Source organism: Pelophylax lessonae (genome assembly GCF_965119305.1).
Source record: "Pelophylax lessonae genome assembly, chromosome: 8".
Classification (NCBI taxonomy): Eukaryota; Metazoa; Chordata; class Amphibia; order Anura; family Ranidae; genus Pelophylax; species Pelophylax lessonae.
The window spans coordinates 54994782-55020884 of NC_138775.1; the positions used below are offsets into that span (position 1 = coordinate 54994782).

Consider the following 26103-nt stretch of genomic DNA (forward strand, 5'->3'; position numbering starts at 1 on the left):
GCATGTTGAAAACCCTCACAGAGTTCAGCAATTAAAATAATGATCCTCTGAGCTACTATGTCTTTAAGGCCCCTTTCACACATGCTGTCCGTTTGTCCGTTTTTCATCCATCCGTTGACGGATGAAAAACGGACATCAATGTATCTCTATGTAAAAACGGAAGACAACGGATGATCATCAGTTAACATCCGTTTTCATTCACTTCCAGCCATAGCCAATTTTATTGAGCAGATGAATGCCCTATTTTTTCATCCATCAAAAAAAAACGAATCGGACGAAAAACAGATGAAAACGTATGACAACGGATGAAATACGGATGAAAAAACGGATGACAACAGATGAAAAATAGATAACAACTGACGAAAAACAGATGAAAAACAGATAACAACTGATGAAAAACATCCGGATGACAACTGACGAAAAACTGATGAAAAATGGATGAAAAACGGATGAACGGATGGAAAACTGATACATTTTGACGTGACTGAACTGATGAACTGAACGGACCGTATGTGTGAAAGGGGCCTAAAACTGCAGCTTGCACTAATAACTTCCCAGTCAGTCAGTGTAAAAAGCTAAAAATGATCATAAAAAGTGCTGTGCAGAAAGTGATAAATCTAGTTTAAAATAACCAGTGATGTATAAGTAAATTCATTCATAAGATATAAAAACGCACATGATTTATCATCATAGATACAAATAAATAGTGATAAACAGTATCAATAAAAACAGTTAGTAAATAATTGTGATAAATTGATGAAAGGGATGAGTGATCCCAGTCACCAGTGCTGTTAGAACAATCCCTATAATGAAACAGTATAACGGCTTGTAAGATGTGTCACCTCCACTCTTGTGAGCCCCCTAATGGGTGGGTTCTCACCTCGCTAAGTGTGACCTCGCAATAAAGCTTGGTCTAAAGGATCGGATATACCCTCACAGGGTAATGGTGGATGATCTCCTTTTTTCCTCAATCCGGGCTCCCAATACTAGATGTATAGCTTCAGCAGATTAATTTGATCTTTTTCATATGTAAATCCAGGATTCCTTCACCGTGCAACCGTGAACAGGCTGATCCCCGACTAACCTAGTCAGCTCCTTTAGACCAAGCTTTATTGCGAGGTCACACTGAGAACCCACCCATTGGGGGGTCACAAGAGTGGAGGTGACACATCTGACAAGCCGTTATATTGTTTCATTATACAGATTTTTCTAACAGCACTGGTGACTGGGCTCACTCATTACCTTTCATCAATTTATCACAATTATGCACTACCTGTTTTTATTGATACTGTTTATCACTATTTATTTGTATCTATGATGATCAATCATGTGTGTTTTTATATCTTATGAGTGAATTTACTTATACATCACTGGTTATTTTAAATTAGATTCATCACTTTCTGCGCATCGATTTTTATGATCATTTTTAGAATTTAGCAATTGTTCACTTTTCTAAAGAGAAAGGGACACAGAGTATGTACAGAACACAGGCTAAGGCTGGCCATAGAAGATCGTTTTTTCCAGGCGCTTATCGAATGAAAATTTTCCAACATTCCTATTCGAGGTTCTTTCAAGAAGGAGCAATCATAGATGGATCGAAATTCGGCTGGTTCAGCAGGTTTAGTCAAGTGAAAATGCTGCAAGCAAGTCCCAGTGGTGTGACAATCTACAGCAGGGGATTGTTAACTTTTTTACATTTACAGAGCCTTAATTGATCGCCCAAATGGTCCCTATAACCGCTTTTACGAACTGTCAAAATCAACACTTATATTGCCAATCCTATTAAGTGCCATTATGACTTCAAAAGATGTCAGTAGCTTGGTTTTATCCATATGATAACAGGAAAGTTTTTAATCCAAAAGAACTATTTTTTTAAATTATTCAGCAATCCAGTCTTCTTCCCTTATTCGGTTATAATATACTATGCTAGGAAACCCTGTTCTACAAGATCACAAGTAAATATCTCACATCTGAAATTTTGGGGGTGCCCACATGCTGCCAATAAACTTCTTAATCACAAACTAACAATCAGGAAAGGTTTTAGTCAGACTCGGATTTGGGGACAATTAAAACATCATGATACCAGTGATGGAAAGGAATTTGTGAGAATGGAATCCAACTGCACAAGATGAATTCCAAGAAGGCAATTACACGGACTTGGGGGATCAGCTTGCCTACTGAGCGACTCTAAGGCAAACCATACACCGGTTGAAGGCAATAAATGACAGGCTGTTGTAACTAAAATGAGAAGTATAGCCAAAGCTATTTTGGCTATACTTCTTCTGTAGGTCACAGTTTGTTCTGCACTCCTGTGACCTTTTTTCAGCCGACAGTGGGCTAAAGTCCACTATCGGCTGACATCGCTCAGCTGGTCCAGGCTCGGGAATAATCTCAACCATTTGGTCATATCCACCCAGATGCCTGGACTAGCGCCTGGCTTGACCTTACATCCACCTACTGTAGGTGAGTATAAAAAAAAGAAGAGAATAAATACTCACCTCTCCCGCTTCATGTGAAGCTAAACATTGCTTTTCTGGACAGAAATTGTCCACTGAAGTCTGTTATGACTGACATTTTCAGGAAGGTTGATCTCCTGGCCCCCACTATGCAAAGTCATTCTTCCCACTGGCTGCCACAATGCTACAAAACACACTTGTTTCATGGGGGTCGGTGGGTGTACCCCATGATCACAGTCCTGGTTGTTGTTTTTCTGAACAGATTTCAGTAGATGATTTCTCTCTAATGGAGCAGAATTCCCCAGTACAGGTAGCAGGAGAGGTGTATATTCTTTTACAGCGGCAGTTAAATTTTCAGGTGACTTTAAAGTAAACCTGTCACAAAGCTGAGTCATGCCAAAACCTTCTCATCTGCCGTTGGTCTTGTCCAGCCTTACTTCACTAATCAGAGGGCCCAGAAGAGATAGTCTATGCTACAGTTTCAAGATCTGTGTATACCTTCAGCTTCCTATATTTTCTATATGCTTTTCTACCCAGGGGTGGCCTAAGATTGTGCATATTGTTTCAATGTATGCATATTCTGAACTACCCAGGTTTGTGACAGGTTTATTTTAAAGTAGTTTTTCCCTTCTTACACACACATAACCCTTGTGATAGTATGTAAGAATATGTTATGAGGGTGAGCTATAAGCATATTATCTACCTACCTGGATACACTACTTTACGTCTTATGGTTAAATTGACATGGCCTTGTTTAGCTGCTTGCTGCATAAGCTGTACTACGAGTTGATGGGATTTCCCGACTACAGCTGTGCCATCCACACAGATCAATTCATCGCCTGATCTCAATCGACCGTCTGCATCAGCTGATCCTAGAGGCACGATATGACCTATGAAAATCTGCCAGAAAAAGACACAAAATGAAATGCAAAAAAAAAAATTACCAAGGGCAATCATGATCTTTAGATATTTATAAAAAGCAACTTTAAAGTGACTGTCAGTAAAAAAAAATTACAAACAAAAAGCTCCCGTAAAAGAGACTATTCTTATCAGTCGCAGTGCCAGTTCATGGAATCACAAATCTTCTAATCGAATGTCTGCTTCCCCCATTGCACTCTATAGGCAGAACACTGTAGTGACCGACTGGAGCAACCACTAAGTGCGGTGGGGATGCAGCCATCCGATACACCTGGAAGTGTGTTCGATATGAAGATCTGTTTTGTGTAGCTTTGCTCAGTAGCAAAGTAAAGATTCTTTGTTTTGATGTAGATATAATTTAATTTTTATTTCGCTAACAGTAATATAGATATACTGTATGTACGTGGAAAATTGTCTAACTATTTACAGAAACAAGGCTTCCAGAACATAATACTTAATTAATTCCATTACTTATATTACAAAGATCATAATCATACCTCTAGGTAAACAATTTTTAAAAGTCTACAGTTTCAAACCTCATATACTCGGGTGCTGTACAATCCTGGTTACAATCCTGGATCTGTACATAATTGCTGGAAGCTAAAAACATCCCAGTTCTTGCATGAACAGCGTACTCACCGGACATGTCACCCATTGAGCATGTTTGGGATGCTCTAGATCGGAGTATATGACAGCGTGTTCCAGGTCCAGCCAATATCCAGCAACTTCGCACAGCCATTAAAGAGGAGTGGACCAACATTCACAGGCCACAATCAACAACCTGATCAACTCTATGCGAAGGAGATGTGTTTCACTGTGTGAGGCAAAGGGTGGTCACACCAGATACTGACTGGATTTCGGAACCCCCAATACAGTAAAACTGCACATTTTAGAGTGGCCTTTATCGTGGCCAGCCTAAGGCACACCTGTGCAATAATCATGCTGTCTATTTAGCATCTTGATATGCCACTACTGTGAGGTGGATTGATTATATCGGCAAAGGAGAAGTGCTCACTAACACAGATTTAGATAGATTTGTGACCAATATTTGAGAGAAATAGGCCTTTTGTGTACAAAGAAATAGTCTTAGATCTTAGAGTTCAGCTCATGAAAATTGGGTGCAAAAACGTGTTGCATTTAGAATTTTGTTCAGTGTATAACTGGGTACTAAGCTTTGCTTTACCTATGTTATATTATATTTTAAGGCCATTACCTTTCATGCCCTACATTTAGGGAGGAATAATTTTACACTGTGCATTGATACCTTTTGTTCCTTTGATTGTGTACTGCTTCTACTTCTTTTATTGCTAAAAAAATTCAATACATTTTAGTAAAAGAAATGCACTGGACTGCATCTGCTGTGAACCAGCCCTTAAACAAGATTGTACAAACTATGCACAGAACAAAGATTTTAAAAATAACAAAATACTATGACATTATTTAAAAAAAAAAAAAACATTCTTTGTATTTATAGCTCAAAAACTTTAATAGTTTCTTTGAAATGTATATGTTTATTTTCATATTACCTGGAGGTTAGACAGCTTCTGGTTGTTTGGTCATTTTTGAGCACCCACCTAATACCGCTGCCTGAAGCGGTAGTATACTCCTCTTTTGAACTTTTACCTACAGGTATACCTATAATAAGGCTAACCTGTAGGTAAAATTAATATCTCCTAAACCTGAAGGTTTATTAGGTATTCGCCCTGTATGCAGTCGCTGACACCAGCGGCACATGCGCTCTGAAGATTCAGCAGACCTTCAGAGCTCCTTGCCGTCTCCTTGTCGGAAAGTGAACTCCTGCCCGCATGCGCAGGAGTGATGTCATCGCGGCTCCGACCACTCACAGCGCCGGAGCCGCCAAACAAGGAAGAGACGCCGAGGGAAGATGTCAGCTGCCTCAGCAGTGTCCGGGCGACCGTGTCGGGGCTTCATTCTAAGGTAAGTATTTCATAATGAGCTAGTATGCGATGCATACTAGCTCATTATGCCTTTGTCCTGCAGGGTTTTTTTTTTTTAGGATACAACCGCTTTAAGTATACCTCTCCAAGCCTAATTATTACTCAACCATAACTAGGATCTGGCACTGCATTATCAAACACTGGGGTGTGTAGGTCTACTTTAACAGTGTATACTATATAGACATGCTTGTTTTGGGTCACTTCAGAGATAATTAATCTTAATTGTATACAGCACAACAGTTCACAACACAGATTTTTTTCAACAGAAACCCACAGCACATCCACACAAACACAATACGATTGCCAGTCACCAGAGAGCACGTATCCTAAGTGTTGTCAATGGTGGTAAGGAAACCATGCACATTGCACATCACCATCTGTCGTCCGCATTTACTTACTGGCTCCCCAGGTTCATTCCCTCCAAGAATTCTGAAGCCAAAACCGGTTTCCTTCCTCCACAAGAAAATATCATGCTCCTGAAAATCTGGAACTTGGGAAATCATAAAGAGAAGAAAAAAGAAAAAAAGAAAACAATCACAGTGTTACTTTACATGCAAAAATACAAAGCCAAAAAAAGACTGATACATGAAAATTGGCATTAATTATTCATTGTGTTGAGCTGCCAGGAAGCAATCTGTGTGTGAGATGTACTGGGAAGAGATGTGAGCTGCTGCACATGAGACCAAGATAAAGAGCTTAAAGCTTAAGGAGAACATGTCTCCTTGGCGTACAGTCAGCCATCTTGTGTGCCAGGCCAGAAACAAGAGTGCCCTGTAGTTCCCAACCTGTCACATAAAAAAGTAAAAAAAATGAAAACACAAAGCTCCCCCTATGTTATCCATATTTTGTCATGCAACATTTGGCTGATTAAACAGTCCCATGGCCATGCGATGGAGACCCAAATATAAATGCTTAACAAGCAATAACTAAGCTTTAAACTTAAAGGTCCCCTTTGACCTCAGTAGCTGCAGGCAAGGAGCAATCACTCCTCAAAGTTTACAACAGAAGCACTGAAGCTGCTCTCAAGTCAGGTCTCAGCAATTTTATCCCCCCCCCCCCCATCCTGTATACCTGTTCTATGTTTACAATACAGACTAGCAGGCTGCCAAGTAAGGGAATACAAAAAACTGAACTACTAAAAAAAAAAAAAATACTTTCTTTTTTAAAATTTGAGGATGAATTGCTTCACAGTGTCTGCATCTACAGAAGGCAGTATTGAAATATTTATATGTTTATAGCCAGGCCATATTTTTTCTTTGAAGTCCTTCCCTTTTTTAACAAAAAAATCGAGATATCTTAACTAAAGTCCTGTTGGGAGATAAAATGTGCCCTTGTTTAGACTATAGAAATACCTAATGTGTATGCAAGGCATAGACAGCATATGGCTTAAGGCAACTGCCCAAACTGCTTCACCCTGACCAGACTTCTCATTCCAGCCAAGAAAAAGCTTGTGTGTGCTGAATTCAACCTTCACAAGGATGCATACTTTCAATTCACTCAGGGCTAAATATTCACAAAGACATTAGAAATTCTGTCTAATACCATAGAGATATGGCTATTTCCTAATGAGCTGAGCGACAAAATGGCTGCAGGGTAAACAGTTACGATTGACTAATAGTCTACAAAACGGCTGCCTCAGCTAGATCTAGATTAGATTCAACTTTGACAGTCACTTTTTTTCTATAACAGCTGTCTCATAACTCCATGACAAGGGAATACCATTGACAGTATATAGAACACATGTCATTCTTACATGTACTTGGCATACATAAGTAGTCATTAAATGGAAATGAAAATGGAAAGCTTGTGGATACAGGAGCTTTGTAGAGTAATTTATTTGAGATTACGATCTGCTACTTTCAGAAGAGGACTAGGGACCTTTGGCCTTGATAGCAAAAGCACAACCAAGTAGCCTTTTCATGTTGGGAAAAGAAAGTATACCACAGAAAGTATGCTGTGGTGCTGCATTGACTGGTGTGCATAATAAAAGCTGAATGTCCCTAAAGAACATTTCTTATTGTGTTCCTTCTTTTCACATCTTCCAGCGCTAGCTTTCCTTTGTGGCTTTCAGCATTTTGTAGCATAGCATCTTAAAGTTGTAGAAGAAGTTCCTGCTTGAAGTCTTCTCTCTAATATGTGCTGTGAATGCATACTGAATGGGGAGCAGTTAGCTCGATAGCCCAACATACACTATATTGTTAGAAGTATTGGGGCACCTGCCTTTACACACACATGAAATTTAATGGCATCCCAGTCTTTGTCTGTAGGGTTCAATATTGCGTTGTTCCACCTTTTGCAACTATAACAGCTTCAACTTTTCTGGGAAGGCTGTCCACAAGGTTTAGGAGTGCGTCTATGGGAATGTTTGACCATTCTTCCAGAAGCGCATCTGTGAGGTCAGGCACTGATGTTGGATGAGAAGGCCTGGCTCACAGTCTCATCTCTAATTCATCCCAAAGGTGTTCTTAAGATTGAGGTCAGGACTCTTTGCAGGCCAGTCAAGTTGATCACTGTGGTCAGATTGCGTAACCAGCTTAACCAGCTCTCCTCGGTCCCCCTCACTCCCCTCCCTCCCTGCCAACTCCGTGTGTCCGTGTCTCTGTATCCACCCCCCCTCCTGCCGCTATTATTAGGAAAAAAAAAGATTACAAATTGTCACTGCCAGCCCCTCTATTATAATGAGGCTTAACACACAGGGTAAACTATGATCCAGGAGTGACCACGTAACCTCCGAGGCTGACGTCAGAGGAAGGTCTCGGCCCCTGCCGCAGTAGCCCTGGATTGAAGTAGGACACTGGCTGGGAATCACATGACCGGCCTGAAGATAGCTGTAAAACTATATTTACAAGCTTTGTTTTAGAAAAACATTTACCCTGTGTGTTATGCCTCATTATAATAGAGGAGCTGCCAGTGAAATACATTTTTGTGGTAACAACCACTTTAGGAGTAGCACTTCTCTGACAAGCAAGGTTGTAAGGTAATAAAAAACTTCGGGCCAGCCTTACAAGGAAGATGCTGTGGGGTAGGAGAACAGAGATATAAGGGGGTAAAAGAACAGAGATACAAGGTCATAAGTGAAGAGTGAGACATGATTCTCTGCAGCTCAGGTATGATTAGGACTTCATCTCTTTCTCATAAACCTTCTGAATGATGGCATGTGCAGTAAAATTGCATTGCGGCATTGTAGGCCATGTAGTGTTTTGTTTAGGTGGTGATAATCAGTGGCATAGCAGCACTCGTAACAGAAGTAAATGCTGTTAGGTCCATGGCTCTGGTCAGAGGCAACCTAGGCAGGAGATTGGGGTCTGGTGGATGTCCAGGGGTCCCTGCTACAACCCTTATACTTCTGAAGTAAACCAAAGGGATAGAACAATTGTATACCTATCTGTCAACGTACAAAGGAGGATGTACTTGTAGACAGTTGGTGTCTGATTGGGAGGGTCCATGCTAGTACAGACAATACAGATTTGGCAGCTTCTCCATGCCTATTGCAATTATCATCAATGTCAATCAATGCTACCTTGCCCCATTCCACCCTTATTCTTATCTATCTCACCCAGTTTCAAGAATGCTTATTCTCCCTCCTTTATTGTACAAATAGAAGCATAATCGAGGCATATTTATCAGATAGATATATTCATAGCCACATGTTTGGTATAATATAATACTTCTTTTTGTGCATATTGGATATTATTAATAAGGAGAACATCATGTGGCTCAGAGGGTCCATAATTTCCATTGACATTCCAGAAACATTAAGCTATGCATATGGTAATAAGCCCACAAGAGACATGTTGACAAGAGTGGTTGAAGAGTATTATAAATCACAAGGGGGCAAATCCTCTAAGGCCCTTATGATGCAGCTATATGATACAATGTGCGACTGGTAGTTCCTCAACAGCAGGAGTGCCATAGCAGGTTACTTCTGCCTTCGCAGAGGGTCCTCACATTGACCCTCCCTGTGTTCCCAGAAAACAGTTTTTTTTTTATTCTTAGCAACTACACTTTATTATTGATTTCAATAGTGGTCTGTACATGACAATACCAGTAAGTGAGTTAAGTAGGAAAGGTAATATGAGGACTATTACGGAAAGAAAAAAAAAAATCAATATAATCAGGGGAAGATAATTCTTGTGGTCAGGCCATCGACTCTTGAGGGAGAGCCATTAGTACAGATGCCAGCATTAAATATTGGGAAACACCTCATTTTAGCAAGTGTCTAATAGGGAATTATGTCACTCATAGCAACCGGTAGGATTCTTACATCCATGAGCTAAATTCAACTTAAAAAAAAAAAAAAACGTTGAAATGTGATTGGTTGTTATGGGAGACTTATGACTCTTTCATCTTCCTTAAACATTTTATGGAGTTAAAATGGAATGACATAACAAGTAAAAAAAAGTAAACAACACTTGTAGGCATACGAAGTGCATCAAATGAAAAAAAAAAAAAAAAACAAGGGAAACAGCAACATTACATACTGTGAATAGGGTTGTATGAACAAACCACGATATAATCAGACAGTGGAGTATAGGAATAAACAAGATCATCACAAGGCAGGCATTGTAAACCGTTTAGTAAGGAGATGACAATCTTGGTCCCCATATTCATAGTTCAGGGCCGTGGGGGGAACACGTAAATAAGAAACCGTTGCAACGTTTATCACGATTGCGTATGATACGGATAAGGCTATGTCAAGGGCACATGCGGTTCCCCCCACATGTCCGGACACCCCCATGGGGGAACACGCTGTATCCGGGCATAGGGGGCAACCGGCAAACGCGTGTAGGCCGTCTTGGGGTGGGTAATTCCGAAGAAACCCACACAAGGGACTAGTGAAGGGAAGTGTTCCAGCCCGCGGGCGGGATCGGGTCTGCAGCTTGGGGGGAGCAGGGGAGCATCATGGTAAGGGGGGAAAGGAAGGGGAGAACAGAGGGAGGTGTAGGAAAAAAACACGAGGAGAGGATATTAGATAGGAAGAAAAAGAGAAGAAAGGGACAGCGTGAGGAAAAATACTCCGAAGGTGGGTTTGATGGCCGTGGTGCCGGCGAGGGGTCTCAACCAAAGAAGTATGCAGCGGTAGATGGGAAAAGACGTCCGAAGCATCCCGCGACCGGCAGGACTTAACTAGCATCTAAGATGCAGTGGTCAGTGTTTATGACTCTTTCATAAACTGTTAATATGTGATACCCTGTGTGTGTTAAAATAGGTAGTTGGGCCAAGGGAATTAAAATATGTGTCCACTTTATTATGATTTGGGGCCAAAATGAATTTTTCAGTATTCGGTTATTTTAAAGGGAGACTGCTGTGTATTTTCAAAAAGTTCTTTAGAATTATTAATATTGAAAATTCATTTTAAAGTGAGTCTCAACCTGCTAGCTGCACCATATTCGCAGGAACATATTTCATATGCAGATTGGTAGGAGTGATTTCTGTATGTTTGGGAGTACAGTCAGCATCCTGGCTGGGAAGTGTCATAAAAAGATCAATTCTAATATAAAGTATGTTGTCAATAGCCTAACGTCATGGTCTCAAAGGCACAAAAGCATGACTGCCGTGCTGCAGCATATGCATTTAGCACATCATGTATATGCAGTAAGCAAACAAATAATGTAGGGATAGGCCACTGCTCACACTTGTAGCTGTATTTGCCTAGGTGAAATAAATGGAAAAAAAAAGTATGTAGAATATGCAGCAGACAGTAGGTGCACTCAATGGGACTTAACGCAGGAGAAATTTTCCAGCATAGTGTAATCAATGTCAATGTTTCGGCGGGGAACAGCCTCCCTTTGTTAAGACGTGCGGAAACAAGGTACTTATGTAAGTAGAAGGTAAACATTTAACAACATGAACACACGTTGATTTGACTATTTGCAAAAAGTTGATCAAACAAAAAAAAAAAATAATAAAAAAAAAAATAAACTTTAAAACAATTATAGAATATTCAATAGATTTAAAAGTAAAGTGAACACAAATAAAAAGGTAACTTACGTTGGAAGCAAGCCGGAAAGTAGAGAAAACAAACCCAAGTTATAAAATCATCATTACTCAGCTATGCTTCAAAAGACCAAGAGACACTTAGCATTTGCACTTTTTGTTAGAATATTAATGAGTCATACGTGCTTTGTTAACACAAATTGCAAAGGCCTATTTTGTTGCATACAAAGAAGCAGCAATAAATAAATTTGAAGTCCATGTTGACTAAAGAATATTGAGTTTGGATCATGAGCCAATCAATGTCCAATAAACGAGGTCCATGTAATGGATGTTCTTTGGCAGAGAGTAGAATCTACTTTGGAAACTATGGAAAGGAACAAGGAAAAAACCCCTCTGTGGGACTTTAAGGGCTCTGGTATAACAATATCTGATATTGTCTCAATTAGCTAAAAAGTATATAAATGTTATATAACATAAAATGAAAATGACACATACAATGTAGTACATCATAAAAACAATGTGATTGTGACAGTGAATGGCGCATACAGTATACTGTTATTTATAAAGGCAACAATCACATGTAACCCAACCCCTAAGGGTAGGGGGTTGGCAAGGACCGACGCGTTTCAAATAAGAGAAGGATAGTTCAATCTTCTTCAGGGGCACAGGTGATTATAGTATATACTCATGTACTGTATGCAAAAAGTGAACACACAACCAAAGATAAAAGATGATGACCTAAAAGATTTTGTTGCATAACCCTCACGAAGAGTCAAGGAGGCACCCATCAGCAGGGACCAAAGGTACACGCTGCGTCTGACACACAAGGTCGGCCAGTGTCCAAACCCAAAAGGCAGTATCAATGAGAGGGATGCTGCATGGACAAAGCCAAAGGGATGTAATACAAATTGGAATTTAATATATGAGGTCAAGAAATATCTATGTAGACTCAATGTGGCATAAAAGTATGCTCAATCAAATATGATTGAATTTTGTCAAAGAAATTCTTCCATGTATATATATATATACACACACACACACTCACATATATATATAGATACCCACACACACACACACATATATATATATATATATATATATATATATATACAGAGGACTATAAAGTCTCCTCAGTGGGGGCAGATAACATATTATGTAGGAATCCCATTAGTATGATTGTATATGCCTACTATAAAGCATCTGGCATCCAATTAACAAGCCTATGATTATATATTTAAGCTATATGAAGGATGCAGCAATCCCATAAGTATGCTCATGGTCTAAATGAAAAACGTGGTAACTATTGGAAACTATGGCTCGTGGTAACAACACAAGGTAAAGGAAGGCCAAGACAAAGTCACCAAAGTGTGACTCCTCAAAGCCAGAAGGAATGCTATTTAACAGGAAGACTCAAACATCTTGCAATTAAAAATCAGGTTGTGTTTCATCCAGCTCAAATGTGTCTATATTTGGTAAACCCCATGTACTTTATCCGATCGAATTGTGCACTCAACCAAGACTCCACCTCTTTGAAATGTTTTTTTTACCCTCGGTGCCCTGATGCTGCTCCACAGAATTGGCATCCTCTGAAGAGGCGTAGCCTCTAAATGCGTTAGCCGCTATTTCAACTAAGACTGTGGACTGTACAACGATGGACTCTGTTATTCAAATTTTATACGCTGGCTTACATCATTTGTTTGTGAGTAGACAATTGTATCTGTTACTAATAAAGCCTTATTGAGGATAATGCGCTAGGCCGGTGCGCCCTTTATTTTTACTATGAACAACTACCATTTCAACATGCTAATGAAATGTTCAAACAAATTTTTTTCATTTTCATTACACTTACATTTAAACCCAGCCACCTTATTGCTGAGTCTCCTAACCTCTCTGTGCAATGCAAGCAGATCATAAATAGCGGGAGGGGCATGGACAGGTAAGAGCTAGATGATGCTGGATGTCCACAAGCCAATAAAAGAGACGGACTCTATCTGAATTACTTTGGTATGTAGTATGAAACCAGCATGCGTTAAATCAAAGTAATCAATTTCAGCAAAGGAGAGAAGCCTGTAAAACTGGCAAGGCTGGAGTTCGGCTTTAAAAATAAAAAGCTAAAAATTTTCACTTGAAGGCAGCTGGTCAATAATGCAATTAATGGAGTTTTTCTTGCTCTCCAAGCTATTTAGCCTAATTGGGTGGCAATTTACCTTAATTAGGATTAAATACCCATAAAATCCAAGCAAAACATCAATAACTATCCAATGTGCGTTATTCATGCATTGAGATCTTTCTACACTTAACTAAAAGTCTTATCTGTCATAGTTCACTCTTACAGAGACACAAAATATAGAGAACAGTCTTATATTTCCTATTTAAAGAGCTGAAAATAACAGAATTTGGTTGTGAACTGACAGTTTTTGGCAGTTGTTGGATGTATAGAAGCAAAGAATGGAATTTGGTCATGTTTCAGCAACTTCCATTTCTCTTACTGGGCTCCTCCAGCCAGCTCTACGCACCGTTTCCGGGAAAATGTAAAATACTGAATAGATGCCTCACATGAAATCTGTTATATCTAAATTACTAAACCGAAACATTGTTAGGTCGTTGTTTCAGCCCCACTTCCAACACTGCAGATACTGCTTTACAATGGTCTGTGATGTCCTAAGCACAATATAACTGGTGGTCATAAGCAAAATTGTTTCATTTTGATTCTTCTTGGGATTACAATAAAGTACATTATTGCAGAACAAAGAGCTCATTGGAATCAGTAATTGCTATCATTGGATACTTCAGCCTGCTTTTCCTGTAAAAGGTACATCTTTCTGTCTGTACCAACCACCTCCACTTCATGACGTCTGCTTGACAGCACAGCATATATAAAAGAGAACAGGGAAACCTCTAATGAGATTTTCTTGGCTCGGGCCTAAGAAGTCATGGCATGTTAAAGAAGTATTGGGCACATACTTAATTAGTCAAGTTGAAAAACGCCATATATACAATCCTATACCCAAAGTTTTTGCAGAGGAAGGCAAAAAAAACAAAAACAGTAAAGCATGATCCAATTTGCTCCATCAGGAGGCAATTGGATATTCCCTGGATCAACTACCCCTGGTGTTTTAACCTATAAATGTTAAATGCCAGTTATATTCTGTGCGTTTAGGTATGTATCCATCTTATTTATAAAACAATATAATGAGCTGACCAGAACTAGTTTCTGAGGGAGTCTATTCCACATTTTCACAGCTCTTACTGTGAAGAAACCTTTCCATATGCAGAAGTTACATTTCTTTTCCTCTAGGCATGGAAGAGAATAAATTCAGTTCAGCTAATCTTTCCTCATAGCTGAGCTCCTCTATGGCCCTTTCAGTTTGGTTGCCCTTCTCTGCACTCCAATATTCTTTTTTGTGAAGAGAGGCCCAAAACTGAAGTAGTCACAAACACAAAATTCTCCTGCACTTAGGAGTAGGCCCACACAATGCAAAATAGGCTAAACTTCCATCATGGCTTGTATGGATAACTCTCGTCTTGCTGTCCTCATAAGACTGGGGAAGTCTGGAACAACTGGAACTACTACTGATCACTTCTGTTGGCTGTCATGGTACTATCATTTGCCTAATGCATGATGTTTGTAAGGGCCCAATCCTGCCCAGGGGGGCAAAATGCCCACATTGGAAATCAGCCATGTTATTTTGATATATAAGAGGGGTGCAGGTAAAAGTCTTGTTGGCTTGAAGGAAGAGGCTAGTCCTTGATACGCGTTAGCCTATTGGATCTTTATCTTCTCCTGCCACATGGTATGATGTATGGTGGATTGGATGATGCTGTGCAATGTGATGCGCTTGATTCTATTGTCATTTTGTGAGTATAATACTTACCATTTTTGGATCAATAAAGCAATGGTTTTAGGATAATGCACAAGATTAGCGCCCCCAAAACAGAAGCACCTGACTGTCAAAGGCATAAGGAGCAAATTAAGTTAGTTCACACCCTTGCGTTTTTGTTTGGCATGTATTTTTTATTTTTTTTTTATAGCACACTGATGCACATTTTGAATATGCGGTGACTCACATTCTTAATACAATTCAATGTCTCATGTGTTGTTCATGTTGGCCAATGAAAATCAAGCTGCAAGACAGCATACAGATGTGAAGAGGCCTTTAAAGGCACATGCATTTAGCGCATTTCTGTTGTGCACATCAAGTTTTAAAAAGGGATGTAATTAACAGAGTAAAAGTTAAAGCGGAGTTCCACCCTAAAATAAAACTTACCTCCATCTTCATGCCCGGGGTCACCTGAAAAACAAATGGCTAATCGCAATTTTTTTTTTTTTTACTTACCTGGTTTAGAAGAAAATATACTTACCTTACTTCCTCTTCCTCAACTCGGCGGCCACGGCGATTCGTCACTTCCTGGCTTGCAATGAATCCTGGGAGCTGAACGTCATCTCTCCCAGGAATCAATGCGCCTGCACCGGCCCTGACGTCAGTTCCGGTGCAGGCACCGTCATACCTTGCTAAACAGCTTCTGGGCATGCCCAGAAGCTGTGCAGGGATGACGCTGCGGCACCGGAAGTGACGGCGGGGCCGGTGCAGTGCATCGTGGGACCGAAGAAGACGGAAGAGGACGCAGAAGAGGATTGCGCTGGCTTCAAGCTGCCCACACCTGAGATGGCAGCGCTGGACAATACTTTTTCAAGGTAAGTATTTCTTCTAAAAGTTAAGTGCAACCCGGGACAGATCAGAGGCTATCCATTGTGGAATGTACTAGCCCCGACTGTCCCAGGGGTATTTTTATTAAAAAAAAGTATTCCCAGGGTGGAACTCCGCTTTAAGGCCCGCTTAGACATTCCTATTTTAGGTCTCAGTCACACTATACATGCATAAAAATGAATGTGACAAAAAAAGGCTTGTTCACACCACGTGCAGAGACGTCAATTTTTCTCTATGTAGATGTCACGTCAGTTTCAGATTTTTTTTTTGTTTTTTTTTGGGGTTTTTTTGTGCAGAAAAATGCAAATACATTGCAGATTAATGCTCAGAAAAAATCTGCACATGATACCAGTGTTGTGGTGTGAACAGGGCACATAGAGAACAACTGTTTTCTTTGTGCCCTTGCAGAACGCGTGCAGAAAAACTGACGTCTCTGCACATGGAGTGAAAGAAGCCTTACGTTCATCATGACATCATCTCATCCTAACCAAAGCCACTGGACTAGAGTTCAAGGATGGCTTTTTAATGATAAAAGGTACAGAAGGAACAAAAACAAAGATTCTGTTGTATATTGTGACATGCCATGATTTTTTTCAGAAAAGTAAAGTAGTTACTGAAAGGCTTAGTTTAAATTGCCAAGGCCAGTCATGAGTGTCTCAACTATGAATCATGTATTCGCATACTTGCCTGCAGCCTCTGGAAAAAAAAAAAGCCAATAGGATGTATTACATTTACTGAAGAAGCTCAGATCCAGCCAGTGTGGCCTGCAGCCACCCGCCACTGCTTCTTCCTCTTCAGCTGGTAAGGAAGATGCTCCTGGCTGCCATTAATGGGCACTGATGGGGGACTGGCTCTGTGCTAATTTGAACAAGAAGCCAGGAGCAGCTTCCACACCAGTCGTAAAGAATGTACACAGCACCAATAGGACGCGCTTTCTGCAGCTTGAAATCTGAGTTAGCGTTGGTAAACGCAACACATCCTTATGGCTTTTTATTAAAAGCTACAGGGACAAATGCAAATGAGTGGTTCATAGTAAAAGCGTAGTCACCCTTTAAACTCCTGGTAGCAGGTATTTCATATATGAATACTAATGTTCAGATGCAGTCCATCCCAGAAATTGGTGAGCAACAGCTGTATTTCACAGTCCACCTGCTCCTGCAGCAGATTTAACAGCTGATATATTCCAGGCACTTTGAAAAATGAGCAGGTCAACGGCATGTTATTGTGCATTTGCCAAATATGGGAACATGCCAATCACTATATAGGCGCACAAATGTTTCATATGGGTTCACAGTGAATGAACCTGACAACATACAGCGGCTGGTCCATTTGCTTCCTATCTAGAAAACATAGCGGGCTCTTAACGGTTATGTCAAGGTTACATACATGCTGATCTGTGCAGTCATTTCTCCAAGAAATTTGCATCAATCAGTTTGGCGTTGCGGGACTCCTCTGCAGTGTGCGTCGAGGGGGAAAAACAACCGCTTCTAGGCAAATCAGCATTCAGCTAGCGTGCAAGTCAGGCAGGCTGCAATGGTGTAATGTAATCATGTAACAATATTTAAAGTAATAAGGTAACAATGTAAATCTGGATGAAAGGGGTTCGCTGTGCAGCTGTAAATAAGTTGTTCCAAGTTATGTTGTTTCTTGAAAAGGGTACAAACCCAAGGTGTAATCAGAGGCAGATACTGTATATAGCTTGCTTTGCTTTCAAGGATCTCAGAAAGGCAAGGGGGGGCAGGAGGCACTGAGGGAATGAAGGGTAGGTGGTCAAGATCAAGGACAACTAATACAGCCATAGTAACCTCAAGTAAATACATTTTACATCTGTATAAGTAACAGAACTTAAAGAGCAACACTTTTGTGGTGATCTATGTATATTGTAGGGATTTCAACAAACTTTGTTGCAGATTCCTACCTTTTGTTTATCTGTCTGTGTGTCCATGTGCTCAGTGAATCTGTATGGGAGTGGTTTTGTAATTATCAATCAGCTGCTGCACCTGCATGGCTCTAATGAGGAAATTTGCAGGGTGCGCGCCCCTTTAGATGTGATTTCCTATTGAGAATATCTCACCAATAATGACATTTTTGTTGCAGGGGATGCTCAAAATCAAATTTGTATCTCAGTGCAGACTTCTGGGAAAATCGGTAAGCCAATCCCACAAGCAGGAAATGACAATCCTGGGAGACGTTCTGTACACCATCTGTGTACAGAACGCCTCAAGGTAGCCATATTGCATTGCATTTATAGGGAATTACAGCAGCTGCAGATTGAAAAGGAAAGTTAATTTTTAATAACGTTTAATTACAATATGACTTGTGTCGCAATTGTATACGCTATATTATTTTTTTCTTTATTTGCTATTTTTTTTGCTGCAAAAGTGGACTTAACCTATAAGGAAACATGACCTTTTAATGGCTGTGACTTGAGTTTGGGTTGCGGTGCTGTATTAATAAAGGAAGTGATGGCAGTGATGCAAAAGGGACAGACCCGCCTATTATAGCATATTCTAGATGCCCCCAAAGTTTCTGATGACAAGCCAGGAGGCACCAAGTCAAGAGGACACTGAGAGCGATTATTTTATCAGCCAAAAAGAAAGCTCCAACTAGATCTTTCCATAGTGCACCTAGGCAGTCTAAAAAGGCCAATGCAAAAATAATTATGGTGCCCTTCAACACAAAAATGCAGAGTTCAATGCTCTTCAGCTACTCTTAAAGCTGTCACTGAGGTCATGTTATGCAACAAGGTTACTAGCCACAGTCCACAGAAAGTCCTATGGCTGGTCGTAGTACTGAACGAAAAAAAGAAACTTTTACTGCAGGAACAATTTAAAGTGATTGTAAACTATTGCCTTGTAAAACAACTCATTCAGTTTAAAAATGAAAGGCATAACATTTGTGTATAAATATATATATATATATAAAATACTACAAATAGCTTTTTTTATAAATAATAACATTCTATCTGTTCTCAGCTGCTTAAGAGCTGGGGGAGGAGGAGAAGCAACAGCACACTAATCTTCCCAGTAAATTGGTATTGGTGTGTGTAATGCCTCATACACACGTTTAGATAATCGTATGACTTATCGCTCGCATTTTCGTTGCATGACACTAATATCGAATTCAACGATGCGTACTTAGTGTAGGATTTTTTCCGTACGATTCTGGAAAGGCTTCCTGGTTGCATAGCTACGTATTGGATGGTGCAAAACAGAAACAATGGAAGCCAGGCTTTTTCCGTGTTATTTTTGTGTTTCTGATCATGTGTAGTCTTTGTCTATCGATTTTTAGTGGACGCATACTGTATTCATTAAACGATTGACGTTCGCTAGGCTATCGTATGACATAAGTTTTCCTGTTTGTCCCTTTGGATTTTGTTGGACAAAATGTCGTGATCGGCTGTCAAAAGCTGTGTACTAACGATCAGATTATCGCGCGATCAAGTGGAAAGCGATTTTTTTAGTGCGATTATCTGAACGTGTGTACGAGGCATAAGTGTGTGTGTGTGTGTGGGGGGGGGGGGTGCTGGGTGTCAAAACAAGTCTGATCTTTGGAGGAGAGCAGACTGAGTTCCCAGCATAGCTAGAGAACTGACCACTGTGTGTTCTCCGGTTTAGTGTGGTCAGTCTTAATAGGAAAGCAGAGGGACTTCATATAATGGACACATTACAAAGGGAAAAGGATACTTTTTTTATACAAGTACATTTTACAGCAGGCACATATCAAGAATATGAAATGTTGGGTTTACATATTCTTTACGGTGCCCAGGAAAGCTTTGCCATCCAAAACCTAGGCTAGGTGGATTGGTCACAAATCTTTGCCGCCCACAGGAATTTGAGGGCAAGTTGGAAAATGCACTTGCAATCCTCTGTTGAAGAGGTAGGATTTACAGAATTAGATGGTCATCAGTGGCACAGCTGCCAACATTTTTTTAAGCCACTCTCACTCTTGTTGCTAAGCCTGTGTATCTAAGCTCCATATGCACAACAGTATTAAAAAGGACCACATGGTCAACTGAGACAGTTTAGACTGGAGTTTTGTACAATCCTCTTCAATAAATATATAAGCCATGAGAACATCATCAGTCTAGAAGGACCAAATTGTTCAAAACCTGCTATCATGCTGTCACACATTTCTTTATCCCACATCAGCTGATCGGATCTGGCATTGCATGTTTCCAATATGTAATCCAATGTAAGCATTTAGCCAACAACTAATGAATGCACATTGCTCCTATTACCCACTTTTGAATCAAATTAGACCTACGCTTACAATTAAAGGGTCTGTCCATCCAAAATTGACATGTCAGTTTTTGGTAGAAGCTGGAAAATGACATTACCTGACAGTTTCTTATATCTCCTGGGACTCTGTAAGATCTCTGCAGCTTCCCACACCTGCTGAGGCAATTATACAGGGTTCCCAGATTCCCTGGCGGATTATGTCTTTTATATTATGGAAAATAGAACAGGAGCAGCTGAACACACCAAGTTGGTAGAGAACACCCAGAATTCCCAGGTGGACAGGAACAGCATTAGAAATGATGGGAAGAGCTCTCACGGTTTGGAGCATCCATGACAAATAGGAAACCATGAGCTATGACAGCCCAATGTGTTCTACCTATAACTAAAATATCAGTTTTGGGTGGAGTGGCCCTTTAACTATGCCAATTATAGTGGTGCCTAGCACACCCTATAAAGGTGCACCTGCAGAATTATCATAATACTCTTCATAGTACAATGGCAAGCCTCCTTATTGTAAGAACGTCTTCTTTTCACACTTAAGAAAACATATTAAGCAGTATGCAGCAAAATTTGAAAAGTAATACTCACGTCTGCTTTCATACATGCTCCTGGACTGGGCCCAGATTTTAAATGGATCAGGCTTTTTCTGTCCTGAACCTTCAACTTGGTCTACTGGTGGTGCCTCAGTGGATGGGTAGTCAGGGACAAGAGGAGCACTGCGCAGGGGGGACGCTGTGTGCCCACTGTGGTGACTCGATACACTGTGCTGGGAGCTGTTTTGGCTGTCTTTTCTTTCAAGTTGTGGTTGCTGTCGAGAAAATTTTAAAAATAAATAAAATGCGTCTGCGGTATTTTCAATAATATAACCAAAAACTTTCTCCAATAAACACATAACCTACCAGGACCTAAAGGTCACATTTTATTACTTTGCTGTGATGCAATATATCCAATATTAACCTCAAGTAAATAAATATGTTTTTCGAATATTACGAGAAAATAAAAATGGCTGATAAAGTTTGCACGTTTTCTACTTTGTTGCTTCATATTGTGATTTCATATACATCTTCATAGGTTCTCTGTCATTCACTATAGGCAGCAAACTTCCTAAATGAGCCACACAAAGTCCAATGTATGAAAGGTAAGCAAAGAAGAAAATGTCTTATTGTTAATAGCAATCAATTAAAAAAGAATCAACAATTCTGGTTGGTTTCTATGGGAAACAAGAGATTCTTACTCTAACATACACTATATTGTCAAAAGTATTAGGACGCCTGCCTTTACACGCACATCAACTTTAATGGTTCCAGTCTTCGTCTGTAGGATTCAATATTGAGTTGGCCCACCCTTTGCAGATATAACAGCTTCAACTCTTCTGGAAAGGATGTCCACACAGTTTTGGAGTGTGTCTATGAGAATGGTTAACCATTCTTCCGGAAGCGCATTTGTCAGACACTGATGTTGAACGAGAAGGCCTGTCTCGCAGTCTGCGCTCTACTTCACCCTAAAAGGTGTTCTATCGGGTTGAGGTCAAGACTCTGTGCATAGCAGTCAAGTTCCTTCATCCTAAACTCGCTCATGCACGTCCTTATGGATCTTGTTTTGTGCACCGGTCCAAATCATTTGGTGAAGGGGGGATTATAGTGCGTGGATTGATTTTCAGGAGCTGGGCTTGGCCCCTTAGTACCAGTGAAGGGAACACTGAAGGCATCAGCATACCAAGACATTTTGGACAACTTCATGCTCCCAACTTTGTGGAAACAGTTTGGGGATGGTCCCTTCCTGTTCCAACATGACTGTGCACCAGTGCACAAAGCAGTTTGGGGTGGAGGATCTTCACTGGTCTGCACAGTGACCTGACCTCAACTCGATAGAACACTTTTGGGATGAATTTGAGTGCAGACTGTGATCCAAGCCTTCTCGTTCAACATCAGTGCCTGACCTCACAAATGCACTTCTGGAAGAATGGTCAAACATTCCCATAGACACACTCCTAAACCTTGTGGACAGCCTTCCCAGAAGAGTAGAACCTGTTATATCTGCAAAGGGTGGGCCAACTCAATATGGAACCCTACGGACTAAGACTGGGATGTCATTAAAGTTTGTGTGTGTAAAGGCAGGCGTCCCAATACTTTTAGCACTATAGTGTATTTTCCACATGTCTGCCCCAGGGGTCTGATATTTTGAACCAGTCTGATAAGACCGGTAGATTTGCATTTAAAGCGGAGTTCCAGCCATTTACTCACCTGTCCAACGGTCCAGCGATGCGGCCGCCGGAAGCCTCGATCCTCTCCCTCGGCGCCGGCATCACTGCTGTGGGCACCCGGCTGTTACAGTTTGCGGCTTCACAGCCGGGTACCCACTGCGCATGCGCGAGTCGCGCTGCGCGCCGTGATTGGCCGGCAATCTTCTGGGACCTCTGACGTGTCCCAGAAGATTGCAGGGAGGGAGGGGGAGAGGAGAACTTCCGCTCAGGGCGCCGCGGCGCTCCGAGCGGAAGTGGGAGCGGGTACCTGTCAAAACTAGGTACCCGCTCCCCCCCCCAAAAAATGACATGCCAAATGTGGCATGTCGGGGGGTCAGGACTCCCTAAAGCGGAAGTTCCACTTTTGGGTGGAACTCCGCTTTAAAGAGAAAACGTGTATACATGGTACAACACTACATGAAGAAGAGCCTGCATATGTAATGAGCAAAAATGGCTGTGTCTGTGTTCATATATTTTTACAAAGTATACACAGAAACAAGAATTTTTTAAGCCATTACCATCTGTTGACAAGATGGAATTACTTTAAGCAGATCAGGCTGACATATAACGAAAATAACTTCCCCGGAATTCATAAAGACTGGTGCAGACAGATTTTGCAAAAGTGTTTTTGCATGCTTTCTAAAAGTGACTCCGTGTGCGCCAAATTTATGTACCTGTATAGAACTGGTACTTGAGTTTGGCAATTTCTGCGCCACTTTTTAAACGCACATGAGACACGTTTGTAAAATGTCTCTGTATCCAAAAGGAAAATCGGTCTTAATTAGGTCCACTTTCGAAAGATACGAACTGTACGGACTGTATTTTAGTTTGAATTTGGTGTCATGTTTCGTGCTAAAACTTAGAAGTAGAGTAGATTAAAACTACCTGAATATGGCGCATGAGTCGCTATCAGAACCAAATCTGTCGCAGATGTTTTTTTTTAACCACTTTAAGACCGGCAGGATTTACCCCCTTCCTGACCAGGCCCTATTTTGCAATTCGCCACTGCCTTACTTTAACGGACAATTGCGCAGTCGTGCGATGCTGTACCCAAATAAAATTGATGTTCTTTTTATTCCCACAAATAGAGCTTTCTTTTGGTGGTATTTGATCCCCTGTGCAATTTTTATTTTTTGCGCTATAAACAAAAAAAAAGCGACAATTTTGAAAAAAAAAAAAAACAATATTTTTCACATTCTGCTATAAGACATTTTCAAAAAAAAAAAAATGTAAAATCTAAAATGTTTTAAAATGTTAGGCCAATTTGTTTTCTTCTACATATTTTTGGTAAAAAACTATTTTGATTGGTTTGCGCAAAAGTTATAGCGTCTACTAACTACGGGAAAGATTTATGTCATTTTTATTGTTTTTTTTTTTTTACTAGTAATGGCGGCAATTTGCGATTTTTTTGTGGGACTGTGACATTGCGTCGGACAAATCGATACCCTGAGTGACATTTTTTACACTTTTGTGGGGAACAGTGACATTACTACAGTAATCAGTGCTAAAAATATGCACTGTTACTGTAATAATGACACTGGCAGGGGAGAGGTTAACATTATGGGTGATCAAGGGGTTAAATGTGAGCCTAGGGGAGTGATTCTAACTGTGGGGAGGCATGGCTTCTGAAATTACCATACAGACATGTGATCCTATATAGAAGGATCACATGGCGTCTATGATCATTCCAGGGAGAAGAGCGGTCAGGTGTGTTTACAACAGCTGACCGTTCTTCTCTCTCAGCGGGGAAGGATTGCGGGTGTCAGGCAGCAATAGGAGCCGCCTGCCCGCTGCATCAGCTTCCCCACTGAAGAGCGGGGGTGGGAGCGCGCCGCCCTGGCGGGAGCGTGCCGCCCTGGCGGCACGTGCTCCCGCCCCCTAGCCTCCAGAGAGCGAGCGACGCACAGCTACGGCGATTCGCCCAGGAGCGGCTGCCTGCCGCCTTATAACTGTGGCGGGTGGTCAGGAAGCAGTTAATTAGGCGCAACACATTAACAAGAGCAATTAACGCCAAAAAAGTGGTATACCAGCCTTATTGGATTCCCCCGAAAATGTTCACTTTAATTGTTCATCATAAGATAAAAGTTGAGTTTTTGCAACACATGATGGATGGATGGATGGATGGAAGGAAGAAATGGAATTAATAGACAGATGAATGGATGGGTGGGTTGGATGATATGGATGGGTGGGATGGTTGGGATAGATATCCGCTGACAAAAGCGGGCATAATAATATAGATACTTTATATTGAAGATGAGGCAGACGAAGAGGAGACAAAATAAACAGATAGACAGAAAATCTGCTTTCTGGGTCTCATTCTATCCCACATTTACCTTTTTTTAGCTGGCTAGCAGCTTGCTATATCTGCAAAAGCTTAAGCAGCAGTGATATACAGTATTGACAAAGTGCCTAGTCACCGAATGCAATGCCCCAAGAACAGAAATGTCAGCAGGTAAGTACTGTAAATCACACAGTAATTCAACCAAGGCTGTTCATCTCGAACACAGGCCTTCCACTTGCCTTAAGGAAAAGTCCTGTGAAAAAATTACACCAACGACATATAGGAGACTTGAACCTACATAGAGTCGTCAAATGCCAACAAATGCTGATAATGTAAGGAAGGTACAAGTTAACTATTAGCAGACTATAGAGCATCCAATATTTATACATTCTTAACAAGCAATAAAGCTTTAAAACAAGCTTCCAGCGATCTCTGTTGCTGCAGGAACTGTGGAGCAAATCATCTTCAAATGCATAAGCACTAGGGTCATTCACTATAACTAGGGTCTTTGAGCTGCTCCACTCACCCTGCTTCCCCCTCCCCTTCATCTAGCAACGACTCAGCAGTCCAGCTGTTTCACCCTCACATAAGTAATTTAGCAGTGTGTCAGCTTTCTAATATCTAATGCAGGCATGTCCAACCTGCGACCCGGGGGCCGCATGCGGCCCAGAACCGCAGGCAATGCAGCCCACTACCCCCTGACAGTTTATTTTTTTATTTTTTTGCTGGGGAGGAAGGAAGTCGGGTCGGGGGGCACGGCCACAGCGGCTTCCAACTAACTGTAGGCAGAGGCTGCCTCGGAAGGGATCATCCTCTAGTTGTGTTAAATTAGTGCTGGGCGGGGGGAGGCGTCAGCGCGGGAAGGGCACGGCGGCGTTTTATTTCTTATATACCTTAACTATAGTATATATTTTATATGCGGCCCGAGAAAATTTCTCTACACTCAATGTGGCCCAGAGAAGCCAAAAGATTGGACACCCATGATCTAATGTATCTGCAGAACAGGGTCTCTAGGAAGGGGAGCAGCAGAAACTAATCTGCTGAGTAACTGCTAAAAGTGAGGGGGGAAAGAGATCTGAGTTGCTAAATCACTGTTAGGAGTAAGGTGCAAAATGAGATGAGCTGTTGGGTCACTGCTGGGAGTGGGATGCAGATAGGGGTGAGCTGCTGAGTCACTGCTGGGAATGGGGTGCTGGAAGAGCTGATTTGCTGAGTCACTGCTGGGAGTGGGGTACAGGGAGAGCTGAGTTGCTGAGTCACTGCTGGGAGTGGGGTGCAGGGAGAGCTGAGCTGCTGACTCGCCATTGGGAGTGGGGTGCAAGGACAGCTGATCTGCCAAATCACTTGAGGGGGGGGGTGTC

The 26103-nt window shown here is 41.1% G+C and overlaps 1 protein-coding gene across 8 annotated transcripts in view; it reads right to left on the reverse strand.

Moving 5' to 3' along the window:
* The window catches only part of MAGI1 (membrane associated guanylate kinase, WW and PDZ domain containing 1), a gene marked incomplete at its 5' end in the record, with an annotated part of 797934 nt that overhangs the window by 38677 nt on the left and 733154 nt on the right, over positions 1–26103 (reverse strand). For 7 of the 8 annotated variants that reach the window (XM_082266002.1, XM_082265998.1, XM_082266001.1 and 4 more), the window contains 3 exons: positions 3164–3356; positions 5731–5822; positions 20808–21027. In XM_082266002.1, coding sequence (XP_082122128.1) covers positions 3164–3356; positions 5731–5822; positions 20808–21027 — 505 coding nt within the window. The remainder of the gene's footprint in view (positions 1–3163; positions 3357–5730; positions 5823–20807; positions 21028–26103) is intronic. The other variant, XM_082266000.1, reaches the window with a different exon arrangement.